Source organism: Sinocyclocheilus grahami, unplaced genomic scaffold (genome assembly GCF_001515645.1).
Source record: "Sinocyclocheilus grahami isolate Dianchi unplaced genomic scaffold, SAMN03320097.WGS_v1.1 scaffold298.1, whole genome shotgun sequence".
NCBI lineage: Eukaryota > Metazoa > Chordata > Actinopteri > Cypriniformes > Cyprinidae > Sinocyclocheilus > Sinocyclocheilus grahami.
The window spans coordinates 984,999-1,006,792 of NW_015505477.1; the positions used below are offsets into that span (position 1 = coordinate 984,999).

The 21,794-nt window shown below is 39.0% G+C and overlaps 1 protein-coding gene across 1 annotated transcript in view; it reads right to left on the reverse strand.

Annotated features, from left to right (window-relative positions):
• Positions 1-5,332: 5,332 nt before the first annotated feature.
• Positions 5,333-21,794, reverse strand: part of hecw2a (HECT, C2 and WW domain containing E3 ubiquitin protein ligase 2a) — a 17,415-nt gene continuing 953 nt past the window's right edge. The window contains exons 2-29 of the mRNA XM_016293100.1: positions 19,816-19,923; positions 19,438-19,532; positions 18,775-18,844; positions 18,454-18,623; positions 18,151-18,293; positions 15,775-15,875; positions 14,929-15,695; positions 13,493-13,811; positions 13,282-13,380; positions 12,945-13,095; positions 12,297-12,400; positions 12,021-12,145; positions 11,131-11,316; positions 10,688-10,822; positions 10,283-10,367; positions 10,096-10,192; positions 9,853-9,936; positions 9,041-9,129; positions 8,635-8,755; positions 8,147-8,260; positions 7,735-7,887; positions 7,549-7,647; positions 7,338-7,467; positions 6,441-6,587; positions 6,247-6,361; positions 6,076-6,161; positions 5,616-5,728; positions 5,333-5,502 (exon numbers count right to left, since the gene is read on the reverse strand). Of these exons, the coding sequence (XP_016148586.1) occupies positions 5,391-5,502; positions 5,616-5,728; positions 6,076-6,161; positions 6,247-6,361; positions 6,441-6,587; positions 7,338-7,467; positions 7,549-7,647; positions 7,735-7,887; positions 8,147-8,260; positions 8,635-8,755; positions 9,041-9,129; positions 9,853-9,936; positions 10,096-10,192; positions 10,283-10,367; positions 10,688-10,822; positions 11,131-11,316; positions 12,021-12,145; positions 12,297-12,400; positions 12,945-13,095; positions 13,282-13,380; positions 13,493-13,811; positions 14,929-15,695; positions 15,775-15,875; positions 18,151-18,293; positions 18,454-18,623; positions 18,775-18,844; positions 19,438-19,532; positions 19,816-19,923 (4,118 nt within the window). The 3' untranslated portion in view covers positions 5,333-5,390. The remainder of the gene's footprint in view (positions 5,503-5,615; positions 5,729-6,075; positions 6,162-6,246; positions 6,362-6,440; positions 6,588-7,337; positions 7,468-7,548; positions 7,648-7,734; positions 7,888-8,146; positions 8,261-8,634; positions 8,756-9,040; positions 9,130-9,852; positions 9,937-10,095; positions 10,193-10,282; positions 10,368-10,687; positions 10,823-11,130; positions 11,317-12,020; positions 12,146-12,296; positions 12,401-12,944; positions 13,096-13,281; positions 13,381-13,492; positions 13,812-14,928; positions 15,696-15,774; positions 15,876-18,150; positions 18,294-18,453; positions 18,624-18,774; positions 18,845-19,437; positions 19,533-19,815; positions 19,924-21,794) is intronic.

Sequence of the window (21,794 nt, forward strand, 5' to 3'; positions counted from 1 at the left end):
ATAGATAGATAGATAGATAGATAGATAGATAGATAGATAGATAGATAATTACCTAATGCTATGGACAATAACGATAAACGGCCGCTACTGTATATATTTATATATATATATATATATAAAGAAAAAAACTTTTTGTCATTCGGAAACGCAAATGTGAAAACATTCTTTTATAATATTTACACACACAGAGATCAAAATTACAGAACAACCTACGATTTCCTAAATTTCAAGGTCACTGCTTAGTACTATTTGAACTTATTTTCACTGAGATTGCAAGATGGCGGGCCACTCTAAGGTGACTGAAACCCTGCAACTGGAGGTTGTCCAGATGAAGGCCAAAGGGATGACCCTTTCAGCCACTGCAAGAGAAGTTGGCCATGCTAGATCTGTGATTTCTTGCACATTGCAGGTTTACAATGACACAAATTCATTCAAGTCTCCTAAAAAGGCAAGTATGTAAGCATGTAAGACAGGATGCAAATGCACGAGAAGACAGGATAATTCAGAGACTCTCAATGGGGAATTGGTTCAACACTGCAGCTGGAATTGCTTGCCAGTTCAGTGCTGAACAGGGTATGGATCTGTCTCTGCATGTTTAAGAGAAGACAGTCTGAAAGTGCAGTGGCCAAGCCTCTCATCAGCAGAAAGAATCAAAAGGCTAGGCTCACCTTTGCTGAGGAGCATGTTGTGTGGAGAGAGAAGAACTGGTCCAAAGTTCACTTTAGTGATGAGAGCAAGTTTTATTTTTTATTTAATTTAAATTTATTTGGGTCTGATGGGAAACATTTTGTTTGGCATCAAAATGGGGAAAGACTGAACCCTAAGTGCATAAAGAAGTCTGTAGAAGGTGGTAGAGGAAGTGTCATGTTTTTTTCTGCAGCAGGAGTTGGGCCTCTTATACAGCTACATGGCAGGGTGAATGAAAATATTTATCAGAACCTCATTCAGCAACATGCAGTTCCTTCACTGCTAGCATCTCCCAATCAGCCTGCAATTTTCATGCAAGACAATGCCCCTGTCACACTGATAAACAGATAAAGCAGTTCCTTGAAGCTAAGGATACTGACATAATGAAAAGGATGGCCGAGTCCTGATCTAAACCAGATTGAAAATCTCTGAAAAATCCTTGGCGACAAAGTTATGGCCAAGAAACCCACTATAGTTACCAAACTATGGAAGGGACTGGAAGAAGAGTGGACCAAGATCATACCAGCGCAGTGTGAGAAACTAGGGACACATCACGCAGATGCTGAAGTCATTCAAAGCAAGGGCCTCTACACCGCTCTCCTACTAATTTCTGGCAGCTGTAACCCTCCAAAATTTTTGTTGTAATCTTCTTTCATGCTACAGTGGTTACTGTTCTCTAATTATGATCACTGTGTTTTCCACAAAATAATGTTTTTTGTTCAAATTCTCTGGTTATTTTGTAAAACCTGTTAGCCGAACAGTGGCATACAAACAGCATTCCTTAAAATTTTGAGTGATGAAGATTACCAATATTTCAGAAAAAAAAGATCTAATTTTGATCTGTAAAGTAGGCAGGTTTTTGTTTTTGTTTTTGAGTGTTCAGTGCCTGCTGTTTTACACCTTTTAATACCATCAGTGTGAAATGGGCTGGAACTTTGCATGTCTGGATCTTTGGGCTTTTCTTGTCCTTACAGTAGACAACTGAAGCACTGGACTTTGGAACATGGAAAGGCAAACTCAATGAATAAGCTGACATGTGCAGTTTGATTGGCCAAGCAGAAAGATCAAATGTAAATCATGGCTCTAACACTTTTCAAATCTGCCAGTACTGTGTCAGTGAGAAAAGTACAATTTCAAACAAATAAAAGTAGACTCACAAACCACAAAGACAAACACCAAAAGAGACCAGACTAGCACTCACATCTCTGGTACATTCAGTGCAAAATATCATTTAAACACAGGACAAGACTGACATACACATATTACAGCTATATACAAATATGGACACATCATGGAGCGCATGCAGGTTCATATTTTTACCAACTGTTTTTAAGTGATGGCTCTTTCATCAACATTTTACATGATCAGTGACCCATAAAGTTTAAATAACAGCGCAGATGAAGTATGAAAAGTATGGAAGTGACATTATTTATTTATTTTTGTCCCCAGTCCCATCCCATCCCAGCCCTAATTAACAGCAACTTCTCATGCAAATAAAGCTAATCTGGACTCCAGTTGTTTCACTAATTCCAGCATGCAATATCAAGCTATGACACAACATCATCTAAGGGTCAAACTCAGGTACTGCTTTGTTGACCCTGCATGCAGTATTTTATCCAAAGATCAGTTACATAGAGAAAGGAGCTGTTTTAAGACAAATCCATAGTGAATGAAAATATTTATCAGAACCTCATTCAGCAACATGCAGTTCCTTCACTGCTAGCATCTCCCAATCAGCCTGCAATTTTCATGCAAGACAATGCCCCTGTCACACTGATAAACAGATAAAGCAGTTCCTTGAAGCTAAGGATACTGACATAATGAAAAGGATGGCCGAGTCCTGATCTAAACCAGATTGAAAATCTCTGAAAAATCCTTGGCGACAAAGTTATGGCCAAGAAACCCACTATAGTTACCAAACTATGGAAGGGACTGGAAGAAGAGTGGACCAAGATCATACCAGCGCAGTGTGAGAAACTAGGGACACATCACGCAGATGCTGAAGTCATTCAAAGCAAGGGCCTCTACACCGCTCTCCTACTAATTTCTGGCAGCTGTAACCCTCCAAAATTTTTGTTGTAATCTTCTTTCATGCTACAGTGGTTACTGTTCTCTAATTATGATCACTGTGTTTTCCACAAAATAATGTTTTTTGTTCAAATTCTCTGGTTATTTTGTAAAACCTGTTAGCCGAACAGTGGCATACAAACAGCATTCCTTAAAATTTTGAGTGATGAAGATTACCAATATTTCAGAAAAAAAAGATCTAATTTTGATCTGTAAAGTAGGCAGGTTTTTGTTTTTGTTTTTGAGTGTTCAGTGCCTGCTGTTTTACACCTTTTAATACCATCAGTGTGAAATGGGCTGGAACTTTGCATGTCTGGATCTTTGGGCTTTTCTTGTCCTTACAGTAGACAACTGAAGCACTGGACTTTGGAACATGGAAAGGCAAACTCAATGAATAAGCTGACATGTGCAGTTTGATTGGCCAAGCAGAAAGATCAAATGTAAATCATGGCTCTAACACTTTTCAAATCTGCCAGTACTGTGTCAGTGAGAAAAGTACAATTTCAAACAAATAAAAGTAGACTCACAAACCACAAAGACAAACACCAAAAGAGACCAGACTAGCACTCACATCTCTGGTACATTCAGTGCAAAATATCATTTAAACACAGGACAAGACTGACATACACATATTACAGCTATATACAAATATGGACACATCATGGAGCGCATGCAGGTTCATATTTTTACCAACTGTTTTTAAGTGATGGCTCTTTCATCAACATTTTACATGATCAGTGACCCATAAAGTTTAAATAACAGCGCAGATGAAGTATGAAAAGTATGGAAGTGACATTATTTATTTATTTTTGTCCCCAGTCCCATCCCATCCCAGCCCTAATTAACAGCAACTTCTCATGCAAATAAAGCTAATCTGGACTCCAGTTGTTTCACTAATTCCAGCATGCAATATCAAGCTATGACACAACATCATCTAAGGGTCAAACTCAGGTACTGCTTTGTTGACCCTGCATGCAGTATTTTATCCAAAGATCAGTTACATAGAGAAAGGAGCTGTTTTAAGACAAATCCATATCCTAGGATCCGTGCTTTGGCCAGATCAGCATTTGTGTGGGTGTGTAATTTTTGTGTATTGCTGAGTGTGTGTGTGTGTGTGAGGGCTTGGGAAAGGGACCACAGAAGGAAACTACATGTCTGTAAACGAGGGATATAACTTTGTCACCCAAAAATGAGGACCTTTAATCCATTATTTTAGCGTTGAGCTTCCATCTGTTGTTCATTAAATGGAAATTCCTGCTCAGAGATTGTTCCATTATTATGCCATATTTCCAAAATACTTCATACCACTTGTGCAAGTGTGTTTTAGTTTGGCTTGCTGCTCCCTACACGTTAAACAGTTCTTCTAATCTTTTTTCTTTCTTTCGTTTTCCTTTATTTTTCCATAGCAGAAGAAGCTTGTTGTTTTTTTTACTGGTTTTAACCACTGCAGCCCTGGTTTTAAGTTACTCCAGTGGACTGCACACATCACCATGTTATTAACTATACCCAACTATACATTTTAATAAAGATCATTTCAAGGCTACTGTTTGTGTCTGTCACCACAGTTTAGAACAATAGGTCTCCTTATGATGGACTCTTAAGAACAAATCTTCCTTTCCTGATACACACAAATCTGTTGCACACATTGCACATGATGATCAGTGTTTATACATTCATAGTTTTTTAGTAACATTAGTGGGTTGCATAAAAGGTTGAGAAGTGGATTAAAAAATGTGTGCATGTTACAAAGTACTGAGTGTTGATGTTTGTTAGTTAATCAGTGTCAGCCAACCAAAGTGAATTACTACATTTACAGTCCCCTGGAACAGTCTGCTGATAAATGTCTTGCTCAAGGGCACAAGAGGTGATAGAGGAACTTTCTAGTTCACGGTTTGAACATAGGACGTTCAGGTTGCTATTCTACAACCACTACATTTGGTGCAAGAATCTCTATGAGAGAGTGTGCATGCTGTTTTGTGTGTTTTCATTCTATTTAAAGATGGAAAAAATGAGGTGTTGTGTTTTCAGAGCTCCAGCCAAGATCAATATCATTTAGGTCCAGAATCAGACCCTTCAAAACCAAGACCGCCAACAAGAAGTGAAACCTTTGAAACCAAAAAAGTTCTTCTTGACTGACATCATATCTCCATGACAAAGCCCTGCAGCAAAAACCCTCAGGTTTGTTCCTTCAAACCCTATAGATATGGAATGGAATGGCTACATTACTGTAATGAAACATCTTTGGACTTAACAAAGCAGCTCATTCAAGAACAAAAGGCAAAACCCTTCAACCTAGATCAAAATATACTGGTCTAGACCATTCCAAAAACCAAAACCAGATCAAGACTTCAGCTCTGATTTCTGTGAATGTGTAAGTCTGTTTTGTGTGAGGAATTGAATGCAGTTATCATAGGATTTTGAGTCCATACAGTATAGAGCAGGAGTTGGCACATGCCCATTGTGTCATTTGATAGCATATATTCCAGTTCCGAAGACTTCAACAAAACTATTATGTAAGTGTCCGATTACCAAGGTCGTAGGGAAGATTGAGGGGTGAGAATAAAGCCTGCGTGGTAAGCCAGACTGTGGAGAACTGGGAAAAAAAAAATCAGTAGCACTTTGGCTATGATTGGAGCTCACTCCAGACCAAAGGTGCTGGTCTCCTCCACAGCAGTGAGCATCTTCTCATAGAGCATGGAGAAGGAGGGGTAGGGAGGGAGATCCAGGCGGTTAAAGCAGGTGTGAGCCCTACACAAACATATACAGACAATATGGCATTAGCTGATTGATAATCAGTATGGGATAACATATACTGTAAGATCTTTGTGTGAGACACTACACATAAAAAAGCTCAGAAATACCGTGGGAGGGAGGTCACTTTGCCCCATTTCTCCACACAGAATCGACGTGGGCCATTGCTACCTCGCAGAGATGCAAAGCCCTCATAGGGAATGCTGGAAGTGCCGGTAACAAACTGGAAAAACGCAAAAAATACATATTGACTTACCGTAATTGAATTTCATTGATCTCTTATGCTCACCATGGCTGCATTTATTTAATCAAAAATACAGCAATATTGTGAAATATTATTACAATTTATGATAACTATTTTCTATTTGAATATATATTCAAATTTAAATTGTATTTCTGTGATGGCAAATCGGAGATTTTAGCATCCGTTTCTTCAGTGTCACATGATCCTTCAAAACTCATTCTAATCTTATCAATGTTGAAAACTCTTGCTGCTTAATATTTTTGTGGAAACTGTGATACATTTAGTCTAAATGGTAGTATAAGAGACCCACGCTGTTCTGGGTATACCTGAAGGAGCCGTAGTCTCTGTTCGTTGTTGAAACGCTCCACTGCAGCCCAGAACCATCGAATCACTATGTGGTTGTCATGGTAACCTTCAAAGACAGAGATAAAGTCACATTATGGTATCCTGCTGTATGATATCCTGGTGTGAAACAACACCTGAATCCAGTAAAATACCTCCTCTGTATTCTGTATTGTTTCTCCAGTCGGTTAGGTCAATCTCCGCGGTCCCAGCAATGACCAGCTCCAGCTCTCGGGCATCAAACACGGAGACGAGACGGATGTCCACCACCTGCGCAGTCACATGGTCTCAGATCAACCAGAGTTAAATCATGAGTCATTAATATTCACAGATTCGGATGATGTCATACCTCATAGAATCCTCGCACAAGACTCTCGGTCTGCTGGGCTACACCCCTCTCAATCCGCCACTTCACCATGCGTTCAATATATTCTTTCTTGTTCTTGTCTGACACAGGGATGCCAGACCCACCCGGCTTCAGCTCACGCTCTGTAATCTGACATAAAGAAACCTCTAGTTCACTCCCATATTATACAACTTCACAATGAACTTGACTAACTAAAACAGATGTTACATTTCTGAAGAAAGTTCAGAATTCGCGGTCATAATCTTGTTCTGACAGCTTTCCAAGTCCTAATTCCATTGTTAAAGTGTTCTGAGTGTTGCTATGGTGGTTTGGGTGGTTGCTAGGGTGTTGTCTGAGTTGTGGCCAGGATGTTTGTATATTTGCTTTTCAGTGCAAATCTATGTGAATTGTTTTTTTTTTCCAACTGCCAAGCGAAAACGTCATATCACTTAGAAAAGTAACATACAGAAAAACAGAATAACTATTAAAAGAGAGCCAAATATAGCTGCACCCCAAATGACACACTATACACTATGCACTTATACACTATGAACCTATGCACTATGTACTCAACCATGTAGTTAATGATTTATATAAGGTTATTTTGTCATTCATAATTGGAATATGATAGCCCCTCCCCCTTCTACATAATTAAAGCTACGACAGTTGAGTGCATGAAGTGTCCACAATTCCACACTTTGTTTTTTCAGTTATTAAAGTGCATCATCCGGGTATTTAAAGTGCACTTTTTCTTTTTGGAATTCTAGATGTAAATGTTCAATAGTGCTCAAATATTTACTATCAAATATTGAGAGATCAGCTAAATCCCAGATTAGTCCTCTAAATATACTGGTGTTATCAGCCAACGCTCACAAACACATACCCATAAGCCATTAGTACCTGTCCAAACACCTCTTCATTGACAGTAAAGTTGAGGTCTAGCGTATCTTCAATGTCATTGTCCTTCATCCACTGGAGACTCTGATGGAACTCCTCATCCAAAAACTCTAGATCACTCAGATCACATGGACTGCAAAAAGATATATATTACATATTACGTGACAGAATTACACAGAGTTTACATCCTCATGTGCTCAAAGTGAAGACTTACATGCGAAGAAGGCCTTTGTAGAAGGGTCGGGTGAAGAATGCATCCAACAGGTACTGATGAATTAGAGCAAGCCCCAGGATGCGTCCACTGAACCGGAACCTAAAGAAGACAAGATTAGTCTAAAAATATATAAAACCCAATGGACACTGATTGTAAATTAAATTTATCCATCCATCGGTTGATTACCATTCATGATGGTTGTCCACAAAGGCTGACATGGGGCTGATCTGCACAGTGTAAGTGTCATTAGCTGAGTATTCAAATAGTCCATAGTATGGGTTAAAGAGCTCACGGGAAACCAGGAAGAAGAACTCTCTGGATGGTCCACTATAGTCCAGCCTGAAGAAAAACAGACACCTATATAATGCACTGACAATTTCCAATCAATGCACAAATATATTTAATAATTAGTTTTTAAATGTGGTTTAGGTTACAAAATGTAAAATGAACTAAAGGGGCATCTCACTTAAATTATAGCTACTGTTATGAGTCAGCTTTGCCATCTGCATGAAATGAACTAATGTAGAAACATCAATTAAATGATCTCAATAATACACAGGTCAAAGCAATAAGCACAGAAAATATGTACACCACCAACCCTTCTTCTCCAACAAAGCTGACATAAAGTCTGCTTCTCTGGAGGTCTTTGCGAGAATAACACATGACCTGGTTGAAAGCGTCCTCCAGCAGGTGATCTCTTCTAATTATTAACCTAGAAAGGTAAGGACACAATAAACCAGAGTATCCAGAGAAGGGCAGATGAATTTAAGCATATTAAATTGGCTCAATGTTTGGCGCTGACAGTTTACCTTGACGCACCATATTGTTTTGGCTAAAGATCTAGAACAAATTCTAGTTGTAGAAACAACCAAGTTATTTAATGTTTACAATGCTAATTTCTTGGTAGAAGCGGAAACTAAAGTTGAAAAATAGTCCATAGTCCATTTATCAATATACTTTACTTATTTCAAATATTAGACTCCATTAGACAGGATTTCAATTCTTTCAACCAACCACTGAACTGGTGGACATCAGATGCTTGTTGTTGATAGAGAATTATCAAATGTGTTTGAAGATGGAACTCACTTCACTTTTCCTGGGCCCTGCCCGTAACCCTTGGTTTCCATTTTGCGGTAAAAGTTTCTTAGTTTGGCCTCAAAATCCCTCTTGTAGGGTGCAGGGGCTCGAGCATTGGCTCGTGGAGTTCCTGAGAGCAAGAGAAGATGTGAATAGCTGGAATGAAAAGTGGGTTGAATCCTACCTTGGCAATCGATTCACAATGCAAGGCTCTTCTAACAATTAAAAGCAAATCACAATCAGAATAACTGTTTTAAACACATGCGTGATCAGGTTAACACACAGATTAGTCCACAGGGTCTTCCACTTTCATTAGCTCATTATTAAGTCTTGTAATGGAGGATACAAGGCGGGAAAAAGGGGGAAACATGGAATTGTTTGTTAAGATGTGAGTCCAGGTCATGTGACGTCTCACCAGGGGAGCTCTGTGGGGAGGCATGAGAGTAGCTGGAGAGCAGTAAGGCATTGGGCGGCACATAAGACATCACTTCCTCTTCAAACAGGCTGCAAGGAGAGAGGGCCAGGTAACAGGCGTGTGTATTCTAACCTGAGCTAGGTGTACAAAGTCAGGCCATCATAAAATAGGTACACAGCTTTTTTTAACATATACACTACTGTTCAAAAGTTTTGGGCTGTTTTAAGACTTTTTAATGTTTTTTGAAAGAAAGCTCATCAAGCATGCATTTATTTGATCAAAAATATAACACCAACAATAATATTGTGAAATATTACAATTTATAATAACTATTTACCATTTTAATATATTTTAAAATCTGAATTTTCAGCTGCCATTACTCTAGACTTCAGTGTCACACGATCCTTTAGATACCATTCTAATATGCTGATTTGATGCTCAAGGAATATTTCTTATTATTATCATCAGTGCAGCTGTGCTTCTTAATATTTTTGTGGAAACTGTCAAACATTTCTTTCAGGATTCTTTGATGAAAAAAAAAAAAAAAACAGCATTTATTTAAAATGGAAATCATAACACTGTAAATGTCCTTACTGTCACTTTTGATCACTTGAATGCATCGTTGTTGAATAAAAGTATTTCCTTCAACAACAAAAAAAAAGAAAGAAAATAAATTTCTGAACCCAAATTTTTGAATGGTAGCGTATAGTACATACACAGTCAACTAATGCATGCCTATCTCAAGCAAAGGGAAACAGGCAGGCACATGGTTAGCTGTAATTAAATTTGATGCAAACACTGCGGACACTAACCTGAGCAATATAACTAGGTCTGCATCACTAGACAGACGGGACAACCCGGTTGGCCCCTCATTGCGGATGAACTGTACCTTCTCTCTGAAACACAACCAAAAAAATATGAAACATATTTTACCATTTAGCTATAATATAATGAAAACTGTACATAACTGTAGCACAATCTCTTAAATGTACAGTATGAAATTCTGCACTCCGTTGACATCTGTTGTTTCAACACAAAACTGTAGAAAAATGTACCTAAGCGAGTGGTTTCTCACAAGCTCTGGCTGTCTCTCTTGCAGAATCTCAAAAATGTTGGGCTGTCGCAGAAAGGCGACAATCTTCTCATTATATGCTGTAAAAACACAGATGTGTAATGTGTCTGTGCACATGTGATGATATGTCAGTGTGTGCACACTTTGTAAACATGTGAGTGCACACTCACCTACAGGCACCAAGTCCTGATACTGACTGTTTCTTGACGACCGTCCCTGGACAGGAGGACTCAGAGAGCGAGAGTCATCTGCTACCTGAAACATGAGAGGAGGCTTCATAATTTCAGTGTATTTTCCTCACGATAACGCCCGATTTAGGTTTTTTAGATGCAAGCAATTAATTTAGTATTATTGTTAGAGAAACTAGGTAACTAGACAGCACATTAAAAACACATCCAGGAGCAATAAGATTTCACTGTGGGCAGGGATACCTTGTTTGAAGCGACAGAAATAGAAACCACACAACTGACAAAAGGACAAAATTTTATTTTGTTAATCACTTTATTTAACTCTACACTACCACGGACACGGTGTATTGCTAAAATCTGTACTGTATACAAAACTACAGTTCTCACCTCTCCTGCACTGTGGCTGCGCTGACGGGACAGGTGCTGTCGGTGAGCCAGCAGGCCGCTGGACCGGGAGTTCTGTAAGGGCAGCCGTGGGTCAATGAATGATGTGGCACGACAGTTATGATCCACAAAGAAGGGCTGTGGTCCATAAACACATAGACAGAGAGTGTGAGCAAAGAACCGTATGTGAAACATCAGCAGAAGTATACAGAACGGACAGGCCGATTAGAATCAATAAGACAAACATCTGTTCATTGTTCCGGTCAGAGACACTAATTAAAGCATTAAGGAGACAACCAGATGGGCCTGCATGAACATCCTAAACTCAGCTTTCAGTTTCTGTCTGTACAGTTTATCCCGTTAGACTACTCATATGCAGGTCTAGAGGCCCCTAAGAAAGAACATGTGCACAGTTCCTGATGGAGAGAGAAAAAACAAACACACACCTTCCCAGTGGGGTCGTGTTTCATCTCCCAGCCCCGTGGTAGCTCCAGCTGCTCGTTGGAGAACAGATTGAGGAAGTTGACAAGGTCCCGGTTGTGCTGGTACCGCTCGAAGTGATGTACTTCCCGTCGAACTTTACTGATCATGTGCTTCAGACATGTGTTACTTGTGAACATGCGATAGGCACTCTGAAGGGAAATATAAAAACAAAATCTGATAATCACTGCACAGCTTCCTTAATAATTGATTCCGATTGGTCAGTCAAGTCACTGTGCATTTAAATATTTTGCTATAATGACATGACATGGATACGTGACCATTTTCTGTGGCAACATACCACTGCTACTTCCAAGTTTTGTTTTATTCTACAATTTCTCTCATATCAACACAAGTTAAAATAGCAAATTAGTGCCATTTTGCAGTAATAGTTAGATACTGAATGCAGTAAAAATGTCCTAAGAGGACTTCAGTGTTTGAACATAAGAAGTGAACATGAAATATTTGTTATCTGGCTAGAAGCCCAGGCGTCCCCATTTAAAGCAAGACAAAAACATAGCTCAGAAAAACAGTATAAGAGACACAAAGTCATGGATGAGACAGAATTTAAAATAGTGGAAAACATTTGACAATGTAACTACATATGTTAGCTAACTAGCCCTGAAAAAAAGGTAACTTAGATTGAGCATTAAATAACATAACATATACATTAATATTGTATTAGTGCTGCAGTATTCATATTGCTAGGCAGAGTGTTATGTAGCCATGTTCTCTTGTTTTTTCCCCCACATAATGTGCTCCATAGCTTTGTAATAATGCCAGCTATACATTATCAACTTAGTTTGAGGTGTGCGTGTAAGCACTGACATCTGTGTCACTGTGTGCTTTAGCTCACAGAATTAGAATGCAGAACAGAGAAGAAGTCTGGACTGGAGAGGAACTTTGCACCAGGAGACTGAAGCAGCAAAGCCAGACGAGAACGTGAGCTGGCTTGACCCATAAAGCCGTCCCTTCGGTATTCTACACGAGAACAGACAAATCAACAAACACAGACTGAACAAAAACCTTTTATTCTACCCACACTATGCCATCTTACATTTATCTCAGCATAGTGATCATTTGTGTTCCCAAACGTTATCATCTATATTTCTCAATGTGATTGACAGCTTACCACAGATGGAGTGGGGCAGCAGGTCAGTCTCTTCAGAAGGAGGCTCATCCACTCTTTGTTCCTCAGACCTTTCACTGGTCATTGTTCTACGAATACTCTGATACCTGCCAGAAAGACAATACAGTAATCATACATTCAGAAATGTAGTACTTTGTACAATGAAACTCCAAGTATAATTTTTCATTCCAGTCATCTTGTCACAATACTTTCTGTAATTTTTACTAGATTTTTTGAGTTTTCAGGGTTTCAGCTATTTTTTAAGTGAACAAGAAGTTCAATGAATTCATCGCTTCTGGTTAAAACAATTCAACTTCCATTTTCATTTTCAAACTTGAATTTAATGTTGGGAAATGTTTCACTTCACATGTCCCTCTCATGAAATTCCAGATCACATGGACAAAATTTTGCATGCAAGGTACATGTGAACACACCTTTGCTACACAGCTAGCAATTTTTGGTTTCAAGAACATTATGGGAATGTTAATGTATGATTATAAAGATTAAAGCCTTTAAAGAATGTTCTTAGAACATTAGAAATTGATTCACAAAAACATTAGAACATTCTGTTTGCTGGGTGTGTCCTCTCAGTCAAAAGTTAGATTTGGCTTTGTAATATGAAATGTTAATTCCTATATAAAAAAAACTAACCTGCGGTTGAGTTGCTCCATCTGCTGTATGGAGCTGGAGCGGGTCAGACCCTGAGGAGCTGGTGGACCAGTGGGTCTCTGCCATGTGGTGGTGCGGTTCACATGATCCACAAAGAAGATACGGCCATGACTGTCAATACGAGCCTCCCAGTCTGAGGAAAGAAAGGTGGGAAATGAGAATGGAGAGTAGAGTGTGATGGTACCTGATTAAGTTTTTAAGCCAAAATGGCATACAGTAATTTGGCGATACTGTCTTTACAAACAAACACATAAACACATAAGCAAAGTATTTACACACACAAATGTGCAGACGGACAGAAACACATACACACACTCACTGGGAGGTAAGGGCTCATCCACACGCTGGTATCGGTGGGCGTCTTGTCTTACAGATGGCAAAGAATGAACACGCTGACCTCCGTTGATCTGAGGGACACCTGCAATATTTTACATACTTCATCAGGATGTATTTCTTAACTCAAATTTGAGTCTTTTTCCATCTTAAAATGAATTGTCAAGTGAAGGTCAGCTCAATTCTTCTGTCAATACCTAATTCTGATTCTGTCTCAGTAATGAAGGTCTCAGATTCCACAGATTCTCCATCTACTGATGGCATTAGCTCCTCCTCTTCTTCATCCTCCTGTGACACACCGGTTGTTGCCTCCAGGCTCCATCTTCTGGACATTGTGTCCTCCGTCACATCTTCACATTCCTCTTCCTCAATGGCTGATGGTTCCGGTTTTGGGGTGTCCCTCTCTAGCTCATTGTTTAGAACGGTTTCTTCAGCAACCTCATAAGTTGTGGGTGGATCATCTGAAAGATCTTCTCCCCCTGGGTCAATGGCTGCCTCTGCCCCCTGCTCTGCCTCCTATAAAGATCAAGTTCATAGAGAAGAATTACCTTCCCTCTCTTTGTATTTACTGTCATCAAACATTTCAGGTATACTGCAAGGGCCAGAAGAACCAACACTTCAATCATGTGACACTTATTATTTTGCTCTATCTGTTAATTCAATCAAAAGTACATTAAAATGCTGTTCATACATTTCTGTTTTTATCCGTAATATCATTTTTAAATTATTAATTTTGATATTTTAGGCCATAAATTAAAAAAACTGACAGGATGATTACACTGTCAATGTATCATACTAAAGAATAAATATTTATTAAAAGAATTAAATTCTTGAAAAGCAAACTATATTACGAAATTTGGCATACTCTTTTATTATTATTTATTCAAAGTCATGCATATAATTTGACCTTTTTATGACAAAGCAAGTGAACCAACTCTTTAGTAAAATGTTCTGAGTGTAAATATATGATATACAGTGGGGCAAAAAAGTATTTAGTCAGCCACCAATTGTGCAAGTTCTCCCACTTAAAAAGATGAGAGAGGCCTGTAATTTTCATCATAGGTATACCTCAACTATGAAAAACAAAATGAGAAAAAAAAATCTTAAAAAAATTTAAATACACTCATTCAAGGTTTAGGAAACCGGTTTCAAAACCATTTGAAGTCAACCTGGCACGTGATTTAAACCAATGTTATTTTAGTATTATTTAAAAACAATTAGAGTATTTATTCATATTTTAAATTAGCTTTTGAATTAGCTTATATATTATATCTGTATATGTTCAGTTTTCATTTTAATTTTGTTTAGGTTTTAGTAATTTTGTTATGTACTTTTGTCATTTAGTTTTTGTTTTTTTTATAATTATATTTAGCTTTAATTTATTTTGATATTAGTTTTAGTAATTATAGTACTTAAAATTTTTTATATACAAAACATTTCAAATTTTCATTGAATTTGAAAGTATAAGTTTTCATATATATATATATATATATAAATAAAAGCAATTTTTATTCGTTTTAGTTAACAACAACAACACTGTTTTAAAATAGATTTGTAAAAGACTGTGGACACTCTTATATGTCACTGACCCACTTAAATTAAAAAAAATTATTTCAGTAAATCTGCAACTGACCTGAGAGGCAGACATAAGGCCCGGGCAGCAGTCAGATGCCATTGAAGAAATATCAACTTCAGTTGCCAGCTCCTCACTGGGTGCCAGCCCCTCTTCCTCCTCCTCTACCTCCACTTCCTCCTCCTCCTCTTCCTCTTGCCTCTCTATCAGACTGGCAGTTTCCACCTCAGGGGCCACTGAACTTGGCATGACCTCTGGCTCAGGAGCCACCTCTGTTCCTATATTCAGAGTCTCTATTTCAGACTCCAGGTCAGCCTCTTCTGGAGGTTCCTCTACCGTTCTTTCAAAAACAGGTTCTGTAATTGGTGGTTTTGTGGTTGTGTTTTGAGTCCTTGAAGCACCATTAAATGTTGGTGGTGTAGCCTCCGTAGCAGCAGACCTCTCCTCATCTTCATCTGAGTCAATATGCAACATAGCGCTGAGGCGCGTATGTGTGGGAAAGCTGGATCGTAGTTTGGGAGAAGCTGCCCCAAAAGGCCTATCTCCCGGGCCGTTAGGGGCATCAGTGGCATCAAGCTGCTCACTGAAAGAACCCTGGAGCGGGTCAGGAGAAGAAGGGGCCTCATCGTCCAGGATGGTACCATACATCTCTGTGTCTGGGGAGGGAATGCTGCTCCCTTCCCCATTTCTATGGGACCCCGGGGAGCCGGTGGGGGAAGGGCCTGCTGATGAGACAGGGAGAGGATGGGGCAGATCTTCATCATCTGAAGGGGTTCCAGGAGCTCCATTGAGGGCTGCTGCCCCCAGAATCGTCTCAGGGGAAAGGTCTATGAGAAGTGGGTAAACTTATTTCGAAACCATTGAAAATGAACAGCTTAGTCAGCGTAAATGTGTATGTGATCTTACCATCTTGGCCTATAGATGTGACATCCACTTTAAAGTGCATTTGACCGCTCACATGATCAGTGGGCAAACGACGACATAGAGAGAAGCTCAGTGATTGGTTCCTGAAGCCATATAAACACACGTTTATTTACACACAAAGTGCTGTTGTAAAGTTTGAGGTTGGTTAAGATTTTTTTAAGTCTAATATGCTCATCAATTTATTTTATCAAAAATACAGTAAAACAATAATATTGTGAAATATTGTTACAATTTAAAATAACTGCTTTCTATTTTATAGATTATAAAATGTAATTTATTCTTGTGATGGCAAATCAATTTTCAGCAGCCATTACTCCAGTCTTCAGTGTCACATTAAACTTCAGAAATCATTCTAATATGCTGATTTGGTGCTAAAAAAACATTTCTTATTGTTATCAATGTTGAAAACATTCCACAAAAATATTTTTGTGGAAACCATTTCTTTCTTTCTGAGATTCTTTAATGAGTAGAAAGTTTAAAAAAGTTGAGAAAAAGGATCACCCCCCTCCTAAAAATGACTAATGAGCTAATGACCTTTTCAATGGCACACAAAGCCATTTGACACTGTGATCAGCTGTGGCCAAAACATCTCTGGAATAAAGTTGTGGACAGGCACAAGTCAGGAGATGAAACAAAACAATTTCAAAGGTTTTAACAATGCCTAGAAGCACAGTGAAGTCTATTATTAAGAAGTGGAAGGTATTTGGTACAACACAGACCCTCCCTGGATCAGGACGTCGCTTCAAACTGGATGAAAGAGCCAAGAGGAAACTGATCAGAGGCAAGAGGCCTACAGCAACTCTGAAGCAGCTGCAGGAATTTTTGACAAAGAGTGGCCATTGTGTGCATGTGACAACAATATCACAAATTCTCCACAAATGTGGCTTGTATGGAAGGGTTGCAAGAAAAAAGCCACTCCTCAAGAAAAAGCCTCATGCAGTCACGACTGAGCTTTGCCAAAACACACACTTTAACATTCTGAGGCAAATGAGACTAAAATTTAATTAACTGGCCTCAGCATCAAACGATATGTCTGGCAGAAATCAAATATAGCTCACCATCCAAATAACAACATTCCTCCAGTAAAGCATGGAGGTGGTGATATGCTGTTAATTGTTCAAATGGTACAAAATGCTGCAGCCAGGCTGCTGACTGACAGTCGAAAATTTGATCATATCTCTCCCATCTTAACTTCTCTGCATTGGCTACCAGTCAAACTGAGAATAGATTTTAAAATTCTAGTTTTTGTTTTTAAAGCATTACATGGCCTAGCACCAGCGTATCTTTCTGACATTTTACATTATCACAATCCTTCTAGGTCACTTAGATCAGGCAGCCTTGGATTGCTCTCTGTGTGTAGATCGAGGTTAAAACATCGTGGAGACCGAGCTTTTGCGACAGTAGGCCCCAAACTCTGGAACAGCCTACCGGTTTCGATCCGAATGGTGTCATCACTTTCCTCTTTCAAATCAAAACTTAAAACACATTTGCTTAGTGTGGATTTCTAATTTATTATTATTATTATTTTGTTTACATGAAGAGATATATTGAGATTATCATTTGTATCTTTATTTGACTTCTATTATCTGTACAGCACTTTGGTCAACCATGGGTTGTTTTAAAATGTGCTTTATAAATAAATAATGAATGAATGAATGAATGAATGTTATGGAATATGTTTCTCTGCAGGAGGGACTGGAGCACTTGTCAGGATAGAAGGAAAAATGGACGGGGCAAAATACCGTCAAATTCTTGAGGAAAATCTGCTGCCCTCTGCCAGAATTGGAAGAAGGTTTACCTTCTAACATGACAACGACACAAAGCACACAGCAAAACTGAGCACACAGTGGTTGAAGGAGGAAAAGTTGAATGTCCTTGCATGGCCTAGTCAGAATGACTTAAAGACTGCAGTCCACAAACGGTCACCATCAAATTTAACTGAACTTGAGCTGTTCTGCAAAGAAGAGTGGGCAAATAATATTGCAAAGTCTAAATGTGCAAAGTTGGTAGAGACAGAGACAGAGGCAAATCCCAACAGAATAAAGGCTGTAATTAAAGCAAAAGGTGGTTCAACAAAATACTGACACAAGGGGGTGATCTTTTTTCCAACTCAGTGATTCTGGTTAATTATTTTTGTATTTTTTTCTGACATGTTGGTGTTATATCTTTCACTTGGATGTTATAAGTTGCACTGAGTAAATACAGCTGGATAAAACAAAAACTCTGTTCGTCTTTATTTCAGGCTGCAAAGCAACAAAATGTGATTATTTTAAAGGGGGGTGTCTCTTTGCTATACCCACTGTAAATCACACGTTATAGTGTGGTGATGATTAGATGAGATGCTGCCATGATGCTCACCCTGATGCGTGTCTCTCTAGCAGCATCTGCACCGGAATGTTCAGTTGACCCAAAAAGCGCTTAATAATTGGCCGACTTTTAGCAAACTTGTCTTTAACCTCAATCACTAAGACGTCTGTCATAAGAGCCACAAAAGTGTGTTTCTAGATGGAAAAACAAAGAAAGAATTGGTGAAAAAAACCCCAAATCTTATCTGAACTGTTTCAGCAGTTGTTTATTTGAATGTGAACGTGTCTATATTTTCATGTCCTGCGTTAGAGAGTTTGTTTCTCTTGTGTGTGTGTGTGTGTGTGTGTGCATCACCTCTCCATGCCACACAGGATTAGTAGTGTTAGTTGTAATGCCAGATCGTCTCTCTTGGCCATGATGAGAAAATGTTGGAAAGCAACTTCTCTTGCCTGGATAAATGCTCATCTTCAAATAAGGGTCTGGGTTAAAAAACATCCCCTTCTTCAGCCCCACAGCCCGGATATCTAAAACAAACAACAGCCCAATTAGCTATAAAAAACATCTTGAATAATTCTGCCAGTAGGATAACAGCATTACAAGTCACTGACAGTTATTTAAAGAGTATAAATCATCATTTGATCATTGCCTTTAATCTCTTGCACACAGAAAACGTACCTGATAGGGTAAAGCTGACCAATTTTCGGCTGCTGTCTGAAGCTTGCTGTCCTTCACCTTGACCGTCGACCTGGAAGATACACTGATATGAGTGGCAACATACACCTGGCCTTCTTATGTAATAAACACAGACTTACAGTGATAAATAATTAGTATTTTAAGGAGGTAAGGAGCTGCCATATGTATATGACTGAGCTCCCTATATTCATCCAATGACATGATAAATGGCCTGCACTTACAGGAACTCAGAAATGTTCGACCTCCAAACATACAGATGTGAGGATGTAGTCAAATAGCCATTAAGCACTTAGCACCTCATGTACAGTACTCTATAACCTTTACAAATCATATTATGGGCTGTAGCGAACAAGAAAGCTACAGTAGCTACAGTACAGTATTTATTTTATTTTATTTTATATATGCACAATCAAAGACTACTGTGTTGGATACCTTATCACACAATGCAATGTGCTTGACCTTCCATTTCCAGTGTGATGAATGCACCGAAAATGTTTTAGCATTTATTGTCTTTATGACAACTTACTTACACAAAATTACATTGAAAAACCAAGCACTTAACCACACCATGTGTTCTTGTGAGCTATAATGTAGTCAAAAGAATAATGTCTGCACAGACACACACACTGACACACTCTAACTGACCGAGGCTCTGGGGTTCTTGACTGTGATGCAGGGAGTTGTGGCCCTTAGCGCACCGCTTACTCCATGGTAGTACTTAAAACAGATCCTTGTCTCAGCTAGAAGAGATAACCAGAAGAGTGCCAGCATAACAAATCTGCCCATCATATTTGTAGAGTCAGCATGATATTTTATTGCAGAAAAGAAAATTACGTTTCATATTTATAACCTTAAGTACTTCTAACATGCTCAGTATTTCAAGATGAATCCTGGGCACCAAGAATGTAAAACAAGTTAAATAAATTTAAAAAATCTGTATCAATACTTTTGTCGAACTTCCTATTCCATTAAATATTATATAACATCAAGATGGAGTCAGTTGTTGGCTGTGCTGTCACTCACCTTCAAGGAAGTACGGCCCTGCCTCTAGCCTCCAGACAATCTGACCATATTGTGTACCATTAACCCCACGGTTCTTGCAGTCCCACATATTTGATGGACAGGTCTCATCTGAAAAAAAAACCATTTGCTGTATTTGTGTGTGCGTAAATGTTTCTAACAGTTGACATTGAATCCATTCTGGACATGCCACCTCCTCCTTATTTATTTTTAGGTGGTGAATCAATGGTACAGGAAGTAGAATAAACCCAATCAGCAAAACAGCACCTCATAATGATGACAAATTTCACTATAGAATCTACAGTGGCTCTGTAAATTACATTAAACAGCATTGGGGGCAAATGAGAGGCAGATTACATTGAAGCCATTACGGAATGTCTGCTTAGTTGTCGAAACCTAGAGACCCTTAGGAACAAGACCTTTGCACAGGTAAAGATTTGCTGGCCTTCAATTCTATGGTTAGTGGCTTTGTGCCCAGATGTATCACTTTGCTCCGATCTCATATTTTTACATGACAGTGAGGATTGTGATCTTAGTGTTTAAGGAGGAGAACTGAAGGGCACAGAGGGTGAATGGATCTGTCTGCCATCGTCTAGTAAACATGTCTAATTACTTTTGTGAGCAATTTTTAAACTTTGTATAATGCAACTTCTTATCTAACTGCCTCTTTAGATGAATTGCTTTGTTGTATTGCTCATTTGTAAGTTGCTTTGAATAAACGTTATTATTTTAATAAATGTGAATGTGTTTGATTACCAGGGTGCTTAAATTAAAGGGGTCATATGATGCGATTTAAATTTTTCCTTTCTCTTTGGAGTGTTACAAGCTCTTGGTGCATAAAGAAGATCTGTAAAGTTGCAAAGACTAAAATCTCAAATCCAAAGAGATATTCTTTACAAAAGTTCAGAGTCAGCCACACCTATACATATCTACCTCACTATGTGGGAAGATTTGCATAACGCCGCCCAAATGTTCACTCAAAGAAAGAAGGCGTAACTTTTATTCTCACTGTTGTATTGTTGACACTGCAGCCATGTCGTGAAGGCGCTGTGTGCTTCGTTGTGAAAGCGAAACTACTTTGTTTGGTCTTCCAAAAGAGGACGATATCCGCTTCGTCATGCCTAGAGCTTATCTGTGCTGGTCGCTGAGGGAATACATCAACTTTCACCGTGGACGAAGCGGAGTTCAGCCCGGGGTCGTCACATGTGGTTGCCGCTCATTCGTCGCATCCGCCAGGCCCGCCGTTCTCAACCCCGCCGCCTCTGCTCACTCTATCCCGGCCTCAGCGCACGCTAAGCCGGGGCTTGCCCTCACGCTAGGCCGCTGTGTTTTTCGTTGTGAAAGCGAAACTACTCATGTAAGTACGTTTTCATTTTTTTATGTTTACGCGGCGTGATGCAATGCAACGCAACGCGTAAAAAGACAGTATAAGTCATTATAATAAGTAATTATGTCCCCACTGGATGCAACAAATGCCTCGTTTGTAATGGGTTTTCATGCTTTTTGTGTTGTCGCTCCGGCCAGACACAGCATCAAAAGTATGGTGAGGGGCGAAACATTTCCGTCTCACGCTTGAGGTATTCGGCCAATCACAACGCACTGGATAGCTGGCCAATCACAGCACACCTCGCTTTTTAGAAAGGTGGGGCATAGAGGAGAAACAATAATGAACAGTATGTGGAAAATAATGTGTTTTTTTTTACTTTAAACCGCATAAACAGGGAAGTCGTTATACAAACCACATTAAAACTCCATACTCACTAACGTCTAATGTAAAATTTTAATAATCTATTAATACTAATGAACATTAAACAATATTTACAGCAGTACCCCACATACGTGCTCCAGTTATTATTGTGGATCACTGTATTGTACATGCAATATGTGCACTTGCTGTTAGCAGCATTTTCAATTAGAAGTCTTACACTGCAGAATGACAGTGTATTGTATGTCTGAAAAATGCTTGAGTGCGCGTGCATGTG